We start from the raw sequence: 12,258 nt of genomic DNA, 5'->3' as shown, positions 1-12,258 counted from the left end.
CTCCGCGCCGCCGCCCCGACTGGCGGCCGCTGGGGGCGGGGCCGCGCATGCGTGCGGCGAGGGGGCGGGGCCGAGCATGCGCGCTGCGCGGGGGGAGCCGGCGGGAGGGGGAGTGCGCCTGCGCGGAGAGGGGAAAGGGGGCGGGGCTTAGCGGGGGGTTGAGGGGGGCGGGGCCGTGAGGGGGGCGGGGTTTGGTTCCTATAGGGTCGGGGGGGGGGGAGGACCCCAAGGACCCCCTATGGAAGGGAATTTGGGAAAGATTTGGGGTTGTTTATAGGGTTTTGGAGCTTTGTAGGGTGGTGGGAGGGGGGAGCACGCCTCTGACCCTATAGGGTGCTGGGGGGGGGGTGCCTTAATGCCTATAGGGGCTATAGGAGCCATGCACATCCCCCCCAAGCACCTTAATGTCTATAGGGTCTATAGAATCCATGCACACACACAGCACCTTAGTGTCTATAGGGGCTATAGGAACCATGCACATCCCCCCCCAGCACCTCAGTGTCTATAGGGTCTATAGGAGCCATGCACACACACAGCACCTTAATGTCTATAGGGTCTGTAGAAGCCCTGCACACAAACACAGAGCACCCTATAGACACTAAGATGCTGGGGGGTGGGTGTGCATGGCTTCTTATCAGGTGCTGGGGGGATCCTATATGGTATGGGGAGAGGGGAATGTCTCTGCCCCTATAGGGTGCTGAGGGGGTGTGCCTTAGCATCTATAGGGTCTATAGAAGACGTGCACACACACACACATCTTGGTGTCTATAGTGTTGCATAATGCTGCATCCAGCTCCACAATCCCAAAATGCTCCATTCACTCCCTGAAAACACGCCTCAAATGCACGATTATCCGCATCTTAACCCGTCCCTGCGAAACAGCTGCCATTAAGTCACGCATTAATAATCACAATCATCGTCTCCCTGTCTCAACTTCCAACTACAAAGTGACTTTGTTGGGCTGGACGCTGGCAATCTGCTATTTTTAAATTATTCTTAATGTTCGGGGTTCTTTGCCGACAGTGTCACCACAGGGCACGTGAGGCCGGAGCTGTCCCCCTCTTCTGCCGTCACGTTCTTCCATTTTTCTTGATTTTTCCCCTCAGCTGGCACCACAGGAAGTGCCAGAGGGAAAGCACGTTTTTGGGGATGGAAAATTAAAGGAGGTTAATTGACTCTGACGCCAGCAAGGTCCCGGTTTTGGGGTGCCTATGGCGCAGAGAAGCATCCCGGGGTATTGAGGTGGGTTCTTGAAACCTGCCCCAACCACCCCGGTGACATTTAATTTCAAACGCATCTTCTCAGATGTAATTAAGCCTTAATACCATAAGCCATTTGCATGTCCTGCCTTGGCTTTTTGTCATTTTTAAACCAGCTTTTATTTCTAACAAGAGGAGACATCATGTCCAGCGAGGAGCATTTGGAGCCATGCTGGGTCACAGGTGTCCTGTTTCACCTCAAAATTAAGTCTTTGGGGGAAATTTGGCACTGGGTTTGCACTCCTGTCACCCAGCAGCCAGGTTTCCTGTGCAAATCATTAAAAATTGCAAAGTAGAAGTTGGAGAAGCATGAGACAGATGGAGGATTTAATACCAGGATTTCCCTGCCTTTCTTTACATTTTTCTCACTGTCCCTGGTGAAATTTGCTCTGAAGAGGAAGTAGGTGTGGGAGATGCTACTTTCTGGTGGTGGTTTGGATGGGGTGGGCTAGAATTTGGGGTGAAAAACTGCAAATTTGGGGCCTGCGTGCTGAGATCTCCTCAGGGAGGAGGTGCCCGCTTCCAAAATGGCGGCGCCGTGCCCGCTTCCAAAATGGCGGCCGCGTGCCCTCCTTCAAAATGGCCGCCTCGCCCTCAGGCAGGGCAAGAGGAGAAGATGGCTGCGGCCTCCCCCTCCCTAAAGGGCCGTCGGGGCGAGTAGGGCGAGATGGCTGCTTCCTCCCTTTTTGCTTGAGGAAAGCCTTGCTCAAGATGGCCCCCTGGTGCGGGGGAATGAGACCTTGGTGTTCATCTTGGGTGAGGGCAGCCATTGCCACGGTGATGGGTCCTTTGAGGATGCACCCCCCAAAACAAACAAACAAACAAAAAACAAACAAACAAAACCACACGTATGGGGCCATTTTGCAGCTTCTGTGAGCCCCTAAATCCTCGTATGTCTCTTAAACACATCAGAACTGTGCTCCTTGCCAGCAGGACATGCATGCAGCTGTCCCCATTGACAGATCCCCCCCTTTCTCTGCAGAAACAGCCCTTGGAAAGAATTGGGACAGCTGCTGCCCCGTTCCCTCAGTCCAGACTTGCTCAAATGTCCCACGATACCTCCCCCCATTTCCAAATTTAGGATATTTGCCCTCAAAGTGGTCCCTAACAGATTTATCATCCATAAATTCAGGGGGTCCTGCTTTGTGCTGGCAGGGGCCTGCAGTGAGGAGCTCCGCTGTGAACCACAGCCATCCACGAGGAAATATCACTGTGGGACCCCAAAATTGTCATATTTTCTATAATTTTGGGAAGAACGCCTCACTGTTTCTCCTCAAACCATGCTGGCCACATCATGGGGGTGAAAGTGGCTGCCAGCCAAAGAACTGCTCTGATTTTGCTGGTGACATTGTGCATCCAGATGTGTTGTTATTTTGGGGAGGTTTTGCAAGGGAAACCGTGTATCCACGCGATTTTTTTTTTATTATTATTATTATTTATTTTGTTCTTTTTTTTTTTTTTTTTTCTCCCAAAGGATTTTTTTAAATTTCTATTTCCGCCTGTGCCATAGATATTGCCGCCAGAGGGCCCTGGCAATTGTGCAGAGCTCTTTACCCTTCACTCTCTCTCTCTTTTTTTTTTTTTTTTTTAATTCCTTCCTTCCTTCCCCCTTTTTTTTTTTAACTCTCTTATTGCCCAGGATATCAGAGGGGCTGGGCTTGCGGCCACCGCTCCCTGTGGCCCTTGCACCCCAGGGAGGGACACCCAGCCCCCTGCCCCTCTGTGCTGTGTTTTGGGGAGAGAAGAGGGATTTTTTTTCAAGGCAGGGTGGGGGGCAGAGAGTGGGGCACCTCCAGGTTTTGTCGCCAGCACCTCCCGAGCCGGAGACCACAGGTAACGGGGAGGCTTGGTCTTTGGATGCGGATAGGGAGTGTAAAATGGCTCCTTTTCCATCCCCCTTTCCTTCTCCCCTCCGTCCTTCCTTTCTTCTCCCCTCCCAGCCCATCCACCTCGCCACCCGCACACTCAGCTCAGCCCGCCAGATGCTCTCCATCCTTGTTAAAAAAAAAAAAAAAAAAGCAAAAAAGCAAAAAAAAAGCTCTTCCCATTGTCTTTCTGGAGGTGCTGGCGTCCCTCCGTCCTTCCCCCTTGTTTTGTTAGCACGGGGTGGGATTCATTTCGTGTCTCGTTCGGGTGCCTTTGAGTGCTGAAAGTGCTGATTCCCCCCTCCCCTTTTGTTTTATTTTTTTTTAGCAGGATGGAAAAACCACCCGGGAAAATAAAATGAAGCAGGATGAGCTGCCAGGGAAAAAAATAAAATGTAGGAGGGATCCGCGGTGTGCGCCTGAAATCGCCCTTTTATTCCTGACATCAGTAAGTCGGGTACAGCCTGCCCCAAACCTTTCTTTCTGTCCCCCCGTCAGTCCTCCCTTCTCCATCCTCTGCTGGAAAATAGAAATAAAGCAGGATCCTAAATGCTGCTCGCAGAGGAGGATGAGCGAAAGGAGGGAGGAGTGGGAGCAATTTGGTTTTTTAAATGATTTTGCAGCAGAGAGCGCCAAACCTGGTTCCTCTACTTGGGAAAAGTCACATTTTCCCCCCAGATTTGTTAGAGACGATGCTGAGCACCCGAAATCTGTGGCTCCTCCGGGCATGGTAGAGAAATATCTGTAATTCATCCTTTTTGCAGGGGTGGGGAGCAATTGCTGTGTGTTTTGGGGGGGCAAAAATGAAAAGTTTGGGGCAGGATTCTTGATGAAGGTGAAGGAACCCGTGGAGGAGCACTCAGGATTTCAGGATTTGGTACAGTAGGAATTAGCTTTGATGAGATTGGAGTGAAAAATCACCCAAAAGCTGCTGGGTACACTGGAAAGTGTGCACAGAGCATGTCTTGGACCTGTTCCACCTACTAGAAAGCAAACTTGCATCCAGTAATTCAGCCGCTCAGATTTAAGTGCTTCTGACCTAATTGCCTGCAACCCTCGGAAAAATACCTGCATCTATATTAAAAATAAAAAAAAATAAAAAAAGGATTTGGCTGAGTTATTGAGCGTAGAGTCTGCTCGTGCAGTAAAAAAAAATGAATCTCTGGTGATAAGTGATGCTATCAGTGATGTATCGGTTCGTTTTAGGGTGAGGATGTTGTCTGCAGGTTACCGAAATATGGAATATTAATGGAATATGGGGTTTATTCTTTCTTTTTTAAGAATTATGCTGGAAGATTTGGGAAAATAAGTGGTGGATTAAGGGATAGAGGCTTATCAGCCCCCAGTTTTGTGATGCAGTGGGGGCTCAGCCTTTCTATCAGCCGGCAGAGAATCCACAGGTTAATAAAACGGGGGGTTTTGCATGCAAATCCGTGGGGTTGGGTTGTTGCTGATGGGGGTGTCACGTCCTTATTGTAGGGGGGGGCTCGCGAGGCCGGCCATGGAGCCCTACGTGCTGCTGGACCCGCGACAGCGAGCGCTGTATCGCGACGTGATGCAGGAGAGCTACGAGACGCTGATGGCGCTGGGTGAGGAGACCCCAAAATAATGGAGAAAATTCGGGGATGGGCCAAATATCCGAATATGGGGACAGGATTTGGGTCACTGGATCCTCTCATCTTCGTGCAAGGGGTTGGGGGGCTCCTGAGGAGGGCGAGCCCTGCTGATCCGTGTTTTTCCCCCCTCCTTTTTTTTCCAGAATTCCCCGTTTCCAAGCCCGACCTGCTGTCCCGCCTGGCCCACGAGGGTGAACCAACAGCCCTGGATCTCCAAGTCCCCAAGGACGCCCCGTCTGGAGGTGAGCCCCTGCATTGTGCCGTGGTCGTGGCACAAAAAAACCTGGGGTTGGCTCCTGCTGGTGGCTTTCCCCCACCTTTGGACATCTCCCCAAAATTGAAAAAGATGCTGGGATGGCCAGAGCGCAATGCCAGGGGGATGTCCTGGCTGAAATGGAAATGCCAAAGCCACTCTGCAGTCAGCTGAGAGGATTTTTGGGGTGATCCAGAGAGAAATGGGGGTGTGGTGGAAGCGACGGTGATTTAATTACTGCGTTCGTGCTGGTGGCGGGGGGGTGGGATGGGGATCGGCTCCCCTGGAGGTGCTTCCCTGGAGGAAAACGTGAAATAAAACGGGGAGGAATCCCCCCCTTGCCCTCCGTTTCATCTCCCCAGCCCCGGCAGAGACAAAATCTGCCTGGGTCGCGTCTCTCTTTCCCTGTGCCCCACAGAGGACGGAGCACGAGCGGAGCAGGAACCCCCCGGAGAAGAAACTGTCGAGAAAGAGCCCGAAGCCTCAAAACCCACGGCTGAGGAGCATCCCTCGAGCCCCGCCGAGGTGAAGGCGGGCGGGAGCGGGGAAGCCCCGCCGCAGCGAGCCCCCCAGCCCGGCACCACGTGCGGCGAGTGCGGCAAGAGCTTCAGCCACAAGTCGGCCCTGGTGAAACACCAAAAAATCCACAGCGGCGACCGGCCCCACGAGTGCCCCGACTGCGGCAAGGGCTTCATCCAACGCTCCGACCTCACCATCCACCAGCGGGTCCACACGGGCGAGCGGCCCTACGCCTGCCCCGACTGCGGCCGCCGCTTCAGCGTCAGCTCCTCGCTCCTCACCCACCAGCGCACCCACGCTCCCGGCGGCCAAAAACCCAACCGCTGCCCCCAGTGCGGCCGCAGCTTCGCCGACCCGGGGGCTCTCGACCGGCACCAGAAGAGCCACTTGGGGGGGAAACCCTACGAGTGCGGGGTGTGCGGCAAAGCCTTCGCCTGGAGCTCCCACCTCGAGCGCCACCGGCGCATCCACACGGGGGAGAAACCCTTCCAGTGCGCCCAGTGCGGGCGAGCCTTCGCTTGGAGCTCCCACCTTGACCGCCACATGCGCACCCACGCCGCCGCCGCCTCCGAGGAGGAGGAAGAGGAGGAAGAGGAGGAGGAGGAAGAACCCCCGCCGCCGCCCCCCCAGAAATGCGCCGACTGCGGCAAGCGCCTCAACCACCAGACGGACCCGCGGCGCTTCAAGCACAAGGGCACCCAGACGCCGCCGCTTGGGGACGACCCCCTCAGCAGCCCCCCGCGGCCCTACCGCTGCGAGCAGTGCGGCAAAAGCTTCGCCCACGGCTCCGACCTCCTCAAACACCAGCGCGTCCACACCGGCGAGAGGCCCTACCCCTGCCCGGATTGCCAACGCTGCTTCCGTTGGGGCTCGGCTCTGGCCAAACACCGGCGCACCCACGCCCGGCAGCAGCCGCTTGCCAAAAGATGCACCGAGGAAAGCAGCACCGGGGGAAAACCCTACCCGTGCGGTGCTTGCGGGAAGAGTTTTGGCTGGGTCTCGCACCTGGAGCGCCACCGGCGCGTCCACACGGGGGAGAAACCCTTCCGCTGCGGGGAGTGCGGGCGAGCTTTCGCCGTCAGCTCCCACCTGGAGCGGCACCGGCGGGTGCACACGGGCGAGCGGCCCTACCGCTGCGGCGACTGCGGCAAGAGCTTCGCCGTCAGCTCCACTTTGCTGGCCCACCGCCGCACCCACGTCGCCCAAGCGGGCCGGCCCCACGCTTGCCCGGAGTGCGGCAAAGGGTTCGGCACCCCGCTGAGCTTGGAGAGGCACCGGCGGCTCCACCGCGGAGAAAAACCCTACCAGTGCGGCGTCTGCGGCAAGGGTTTCGCCTGGAGCTCCCACTACGACCGCCACCGGCTCACCCACACCGGCGAGAAGCCTTTTTCCTGCGCCCACTGCGGCAAACGCTTCGGCCGCAGCTCCCACCGCAACCGGCACCAGCGGGCTCACGGCGCGGGGGGGCCCGAAAAGCGCCACGGTTGCCCCCAGTGCGGCAAAGCCTTCGGCCTCGCCGCCGCCCTGGCGGCTCACCAGCGACTGCACGCCGCCGCCGCCGCCGCCGGCAGCAGCGGGCTCTCCTTGCTGCCTCCCTCCTGGTGGGAAGGAGAGAAGCCGGGGGGGGGCACGGCGACACCCCCCGAGCTCTGGGCGGAGGAGACCGGCTCCGTTTTCCAGCAGCACCCAGTGCCTTCCTCCTCCTCGCCCTCCTCGCCCTCCTCGCCCTCCTCTTCCTCCTCCACGGCCCCTAAGGGCTGGGCTGCCAAAGCTCTCGTGCCCCCCGGCGTGGCGTGGAGACCCGGGGAGGGGGACGCCCTGCGAAGCGGTGCCGCGGCCCCCCAAGAGCCTTGGGCGTCCCTGCCGCCCCCCAGCTCCTGAGATGGGGGCAGAATTTGGGGTTGTGGGGGGGGGACAGAGCTACCCCCTGCTTTTTGGGATGCCCCAAAGCTGGGGTGGGGTCCCCCAGCCCCTGGCAGGGGGTGCAAAGGGGCTGTTTGGGAGCTGGGGAGGGGGTCCAGGACACCCTGGGGTGTGTTTGGGGGGGTTAGGATGGAACTGAGGGGGGTGAAGTGGGGAGAGGGGGCACACGGAGGGAGAATGGGGTGAGGGGTGGATTTGGGGAGGGCTGGCTGATCGCCCTATAGCCCTCTCCATCCTCTGTTTTGGGGGGGGTTGGGTGCACGGGAGGGGATCAGCAGCAAAAAAAACCACAGGGTTCACTGCGGGGACCCCCTGCCAGGGGGGATTTTGGGGAGAAACGGCTCGGGAAAGAGAAAAAGGGACTGGCCCCAACTGCCCCAAATATGCTTGGGTCACACCGAAGCCGGTTTGGGATGCACCAGGGGGCTCGGGCAGGGATAGAGAGGCTGGCTTAGCAGGTAATAAAATAGAGGATAGTTCACCAAAAACCCCTCTCCGTGTGTCTCGCTGTCTTTTGTCCCCGGAGCACGATTTCCCCAGCAAGCCCAGCTCCTACCCGGGGGATTTTTCCCCGTAGGATCCAACCCCAAACACATCCCGCGGGGTCCACGTGCGTTAAAACCCCTCCACACATCTCCCACTGGGGGCAGCGATGGGATTTGGGGTTGTGGTGCGAGGAGAGCCAGGCACAGCTGGCTGTAGGGCATGGGGTTTACATTTTTTCCCCTCTTTCCCCCCCAAAAAATCTCCCTCCCCGCTTGCTGCGCCCTCAGGGGCTGGTTTATCCCCACGGGGTCCCCGTCTCCAGCCCCAAAAAGCAGACCCGAGATGGAGCAGGCACAAATAACCACGTATTTTGGCACAAGGACAGCCCCAGCAACCCATGTTGACCCTTCCCAATGCAAAAGGGCACCGTGTGTCCCCCGGGAAGGGGTTTGATGTCCCCAAAAACGTCCCTTTTTGGAGTCCCCAGCACCAAGGGTGCACGCAGCGTTCCCCCATCGCTTCTAGGAGACATCAGGAAGGAGAAACCCCGATGGAAGAGGGCGGCAGGGCTGCTCCGAAGTGTCCCTTGCTGTCCTTGGCCTCGTCCCCATCCCGAAGTTTTCTTTCGGGGTCTTTCATTGCTCCTCTCCGCAGTCCCCGGGCGGATTCGCCAACCCCACGGCGCAGCGGGGCGCAGCGGGGGGCTTTCCCCCCGCCGGCCGGGTCCTGGAGGAGGGGGAGAAATCCACTTTGGGGAGGTGGCTGCGGCGGTGCTTGGTGAGGTGGGAGCTCTGGCTGAAGGCTTCGCCGCACTCGGGGCACTCGTAGGGTTTTTCCCCGGTGTGGACGCGGCGGTGGCGCTCCAGGTGGGACGCCCAGGCGAAACCCTTGCCGCACTCCCCGCACGTGTAGCTCTTCTGGGCCGCGTGGCCCCGCTGGTGGGCCAGGAAAGGGGGGGCCTCCCCGAAACGCTTCCCGCACTCGCCGCACTTATAGGGCCGCTCGGGGGAGTGGGTTTTGCGGTGCTGGAGGAGGTGGGCTTTTTGGGCGAAGCGCTCGCCGCAGCTGCCGCAGGGGAAGGGGCGCTCGCCCGTGTGCACCCGCCGGTGCCTCTCCAGGTGGGATGCCCAAACGAAGCCCTTCCCGCAGTCGCCGCAGCGGTGGGCGCGCTCTCGCCGGTGACCCCGTTGGTGGCGGGCCAGGGCCGGCCCCGCGCGGAAAAGCTTGCCGCAATCCCCGCAGCGCAAAGCTTTTTTCCCCAAATGGGTGCGGCGGTGGCGGGCCAGGTCGGAGCTCTGGCCAAAAGTCTTGCCGCACGCCGGGCACCGGTGGGGCCGCTCGCCTGTGTGGCTGCGGCGATGCTTGGCCAAGTGGGAGCCTTGGGTGAAAGCTTCGCCGCACTCGGGGCACCCGAAAGGTTTCTCCCCGGTGTGGACGCGGCGGTGGCGGGCCAGGTGGGAAGCCCAGACGAAACCTTTGCCGCAGTCGCCGCATTTGTGGGGTTTTTCGGCCGCGTGGCCCCGGCCGTGAGCCGCCAGCTCGGCCGCCCCGGCGAAACGCTTGCCGCACTCGCCGCATTTGTGGGGCCGGTCGCTGGCGTGGGTGCGGCGGTGCTGGAGGAGGTGGGAGCTTTGGCTGTAGGTTTCGCCGCACTCGGGGCAGCCGAAAGGCCGCTCGCCCGTGTGGACCCGCCGGTGCCTCTCCAAGTGCGAAGCCCACGGGAAGCTTTTCCCGCAGTCGGCGCAGCCGTAGGGTCGCTCCCGCGCCGAGCCCTTGGCGCCCGCGCCCCCCCGGAGGGGTTTGGCGCAGTCTAATTTGGGGGCCGGGGTGGTTTTGGGGAGTTTGGCGAGGCCGTGGGGCACGGCTTTGTCGGGCCGTTTGGTTTTCCTCCGGTTGGAGCCCAAAGTTTTGGCCCTCTCCGGGCTGCGGGACGGGCGCGCTTCGAGCTCCTCGGGGATCTGCTGGGCGGCGCCTTCCTCCGCGGCTTTTTCGCTCACCAGCCCCTGAGCTGCTGAGGAGATTGGGGAGAAAAAAGGAAAAAAAAAAAATAAAAAAAAATTGGGGGACGGGTATTTAAATAAATGGAGCAGGTTTCCCCTATAAATCCGGTGTCCCAAAGGGGAGGAAGAGAGGAGGAAGGAATTGGGGACAGGGACACGCATGAGTACCCCACGAGCTCTTTTCCAATTAATTAACATGCAGAAACCCGTAATTTTTTATTTTAATAGAGGAAAATATTAAGGAAAACACTGGGGTTTTTGGGGAACCCCCCCCCGGAAACCTGCCTGGATTCCTCCCTCCCCGTTCCCGTCCCGCTTCCTTGCCTTTTGGGCAAGGGGGAAATAAAAATAGGACAGGGTGAAAAGGGATTGGGGTGCTCGAGGAGAAAAAGAGGGGATTGGGATGGGGTGTTTTTTTTTTTTTACCAAGGGACATCAGCGTTTCGTAGCTCTCCTGCATCACGTCCCGGTACAGCGCCTTCTGCCGCGGGTCCAGCATCACCCAGGGCTCCATGGCACGGGGGGGGGACACGGGAACAATGGTTTGTGCCTCCCCTCCTGCCCCACAGCTCCTCAAAACCCCCTGCGGGGAAGAGAAATCCCTAAAACAGGGGAAATCCCCCCAGAAATGCTTCTCATTTGGTGTTTTGATGCTTTTCCCGGGCTGAATTTGGGGTTTTCTGTCTCCCTCTCGCAGCGCATGCAGGGTGTCCCCCCCCCCCAAAGGATTAAACCCCCCCCCAGGGGGGTAGGAGGGCCCCCACTGCCTCAAAAGGGATTTGGGGGAAGAAATGATGAAATGGGAGCTTCTGCAGACGGCAAAGGAGGTTTGGGAGGCAGAGTTCTCCCCGTAATAATCCCGTGTCCCTCCCCATAATAAAACTTCGCCCCCTAAAAATATTTCCCCCTAAAAATATTCCCCCCCCCCCCCCCATTTTTCCAACAAACCACATCCCACACCCTCTGCCTTCCTCCCCCCACCGTCCCAGTTCCCCCAGTCCCCAGCCCACTGGGAATCGGCCCTCCCGGACTGACAGCACCCTAGGGGGGGGGGGGGGTGTCCAGATCCCATTAACCGCCCCCCCCCCTCATCCTCTCCCCAAAAATAATCCGCTCCCCCCAGCGAACACCCCCGAGGGCCACGTCCTGCAACCTCCGACCCCTTTCCACCCCGTTACCTGCGAGCTCTGCCCTTCACCGGGGGGGGGGGAAACTTCCCCCCCCCAAACAGCCACCCCAGTGCTTTTTTAGGGTGTTTTTGGGGTGCGCGGACCCCCCCGACAGCGGGGCACAATGGAGGCGATGCCGGCCATGGCTTTGCTCCGGAAGCCCAAGCCGGTATCCGGCAGAAAGGAGACGCCAAGAAAAAGCTCAGATCTTACCCAGAGCCCTCTAGAGGTAACCCAAACCCGCCTCCCCCCCCCCATACACATCCCGCTGTCCCTAAATACCCGGGGGGGGGTCACACACGGGGCCTGCTCCGTCACCTCTTTTCCCCAAATATCTCCGATGCGTTTTTTGGGGGACCCCCGGCTCCTCAGCCTGGCCAAAATCCCAGCTTCTGGGTCCTTGAGGGTTTTTTTTTAGGGTTTTGCAAGTTTAGGGTGCGGGGGGGAATGGGGTGAGATGGGACAGGAGGGACACGGGGGGGGCGGTTGCGCTGCTGGTGTTGCTGGGGGCAAGAAATTGGGGTTTTCGCCTAGAAATGGGGACCCAAATTGGGGGGGGGGCGGTGATAAAATTGTTAAATTATGGGATTTAGGAAAGGAAAAGATGCTTTTCCCCCCCTCCCATCATCTTTTGGGGTCTGAAAGAGGAAGGATAAAATGGGGAAGGGGCTCAGGGTGAACTGGGGTGGACTGGGGGGCAACTGGGATTTTAAAGGGGATGGGGGGTACAGTTTAGCTATGGGGTCCCAGCATATGGGACACATCCCACGTATTGGGGGGGGGCACCACAGGTCCCATTGTGTGCCATATGGCCCAGGAACCCCCCAAAAAGGGGGAAGCACCCCCAAAAATTGTCTTATGGGGGGGAATGGGGTGAGATATGGAGCTGGGTGGCATCCCAGGGATTATGGGGACACCGATCCCATCGCCACCCCGAGGAGATCGGGGCTCGGGGAGGGACACCAGACCCCCTATTTTCATCAGCTGGTAGGCAAAAACAACTTGTTCCCCCCCCAAAAAAAAGATTTAAATTATTATTTTTAAGATTATTATTATTTTTTGGCAATTTAACCCCTCCCTGGGTGGGAAAGCAGCGATTTTCCTTTTAATTTCCTTCACCCAGGGCTTGGGGCTGGGGGATTATCCTAAATCCTGTCCCCCCCTAACG

General features: G+C 58.5%; 2 protein-coding genes across 7 annotated transcripts; one reads left to right on the top strand and one right to left on the bottom strand.

Moving 5' to 3' along the window:
- The first annotated feature begins 2,861 nt into the window (after positions 1–2,861).
- Positions 2,862–7,923, top strand: LOC311425287 (uncharacterized protein). Of its 4 annotated transcripts, none has more exons than XM_084501016.1 (5): positions 2,862–3,092; positions 3,456–3,572; positions 4,604–4,713; positions 4,884–4,982; positions 5,412–7,923. In XM_084501016.1, the coding sequence occupies exons 3-5, from the start codon at positions 4,626–4,628 to the stop codon at positions 7,391–7,393; spliced, it is 2,169 nt and encodes a 722-aa protein (XP_084357142.1). In that variant the 5' UTR covers positions 2,862–3,092; positions 3,456–3,572; positions 4,604–4,625; the 3' UTR covers positions 7,394–7,923. The 4 variants fall into 4 exon arrangements, with proteins under 4 accessions (XP_084357142.1, XP_084357141.1, XP_084357140.1 ...); XM_084501015.1 differs by having other exon boundaries at positions 3,453–3,572; XM_084501014.1 differs by lacking the exons at positions 2,862–3,092; positions 3,456–3,572 and adding an exon at positions 3,605–3,854.
- A 341-nt stretch (positions 7,924–8,264) lies between these two features.
- On the bottom strand, positions 8,265–11,277 carry LOC311425316 (uncharacterized protein). 3 transcript variants are annotated; one of them, XM_084501102.1, is made up of 3 exons: positions 11,100–11,277; positions 10,348–10,523; positions 8,265–9,932 (listed from the first exon to the last, which is right to left on the bottom strand). In XM_084501102.1, the coding sequence occupies exons 2-3, from the start codon at positions 10,433–10,435 to the stop codon at positions 8,557–8,559; spliced, it is 1,464 nt and encodes a 487-aa protein (XP_084357228.1). In that variant the 5' UTR covers positions 10,436–10,523; positions 11,100–11,277; the 3' UTR covers positions 8,265–8,556. The 3 variants fall into 3 exon arrangements, with proteins under 3 accessions (XP_084357228.1, XP_084357227.1, XP_084357229.1); XM_084501101.1 differs by having other exon boundaries at positions 10,348–10,504; XM_084501103.1 differs by having other exon boundaries at positions 8,265–9,929; positions 10,348–10,504; positions 11,100–11,276.
- Between the last annotated feature and the right edge of the window lie 981 nt (positions 11,278–12,258).

Source organism: Aythya ferina, assembly GCF_964211825.1.
Source record: "Aythya ferina genome assembly, chromosome: 30".
In the NCBI taxonomy this organism is placed as follows: Eukaryota; Metazoa; Chordata; class Aves; order Anseriformes; family Anatidae; genus Aythya; species Aythya ferina.
The sequence above is the reverse complement of the archived record's forward strand: the minus strand, read 5'-3'. Positions and strand labels throughout refer to the sequence as shown.

Excerpts from the sequence above, each read along its gene's own strand:
- LOC311425287 (XM_084501013.1), top strand. The coding sequence starts at position 4,373 with ATGGAATATGGGGTTTATTCTTTCTTTTTTAAGAATTATGCTGGAAGA. Across the intron at positions 4,525-4,603 it reads AGCCGGCAGAGAATCCACAG|GGGGGGGCTCGCGAGGCCGG; the intron begins GTTAATAAAACG and ends TCCTTATTGTAG. Across the intron at positions 4,714-4,883 it reads CGAGACGCTGATGGCGCTGG|AATTCCCCGTTTCCAAGCCC; the intron begins GTGAGGAGACCC and ends TTTTTTTTCCAG.
- LOC311425316 (XM_084501102.1), bottom strand. The coding sequence starts at position 10,435 with ATGGAGCCCTGGGTGATGCTGGACCCGCGGCAGAAGGCGCTGTACCGG. Across the intron at positions 9,933-10,347 it reads CGAAACGCTGATGTCCCTTG|CAGCTCAGGGGCTGGTGAGC; the intron begins GTAAAAAAAAAA and ends CAATCTCCTCAG.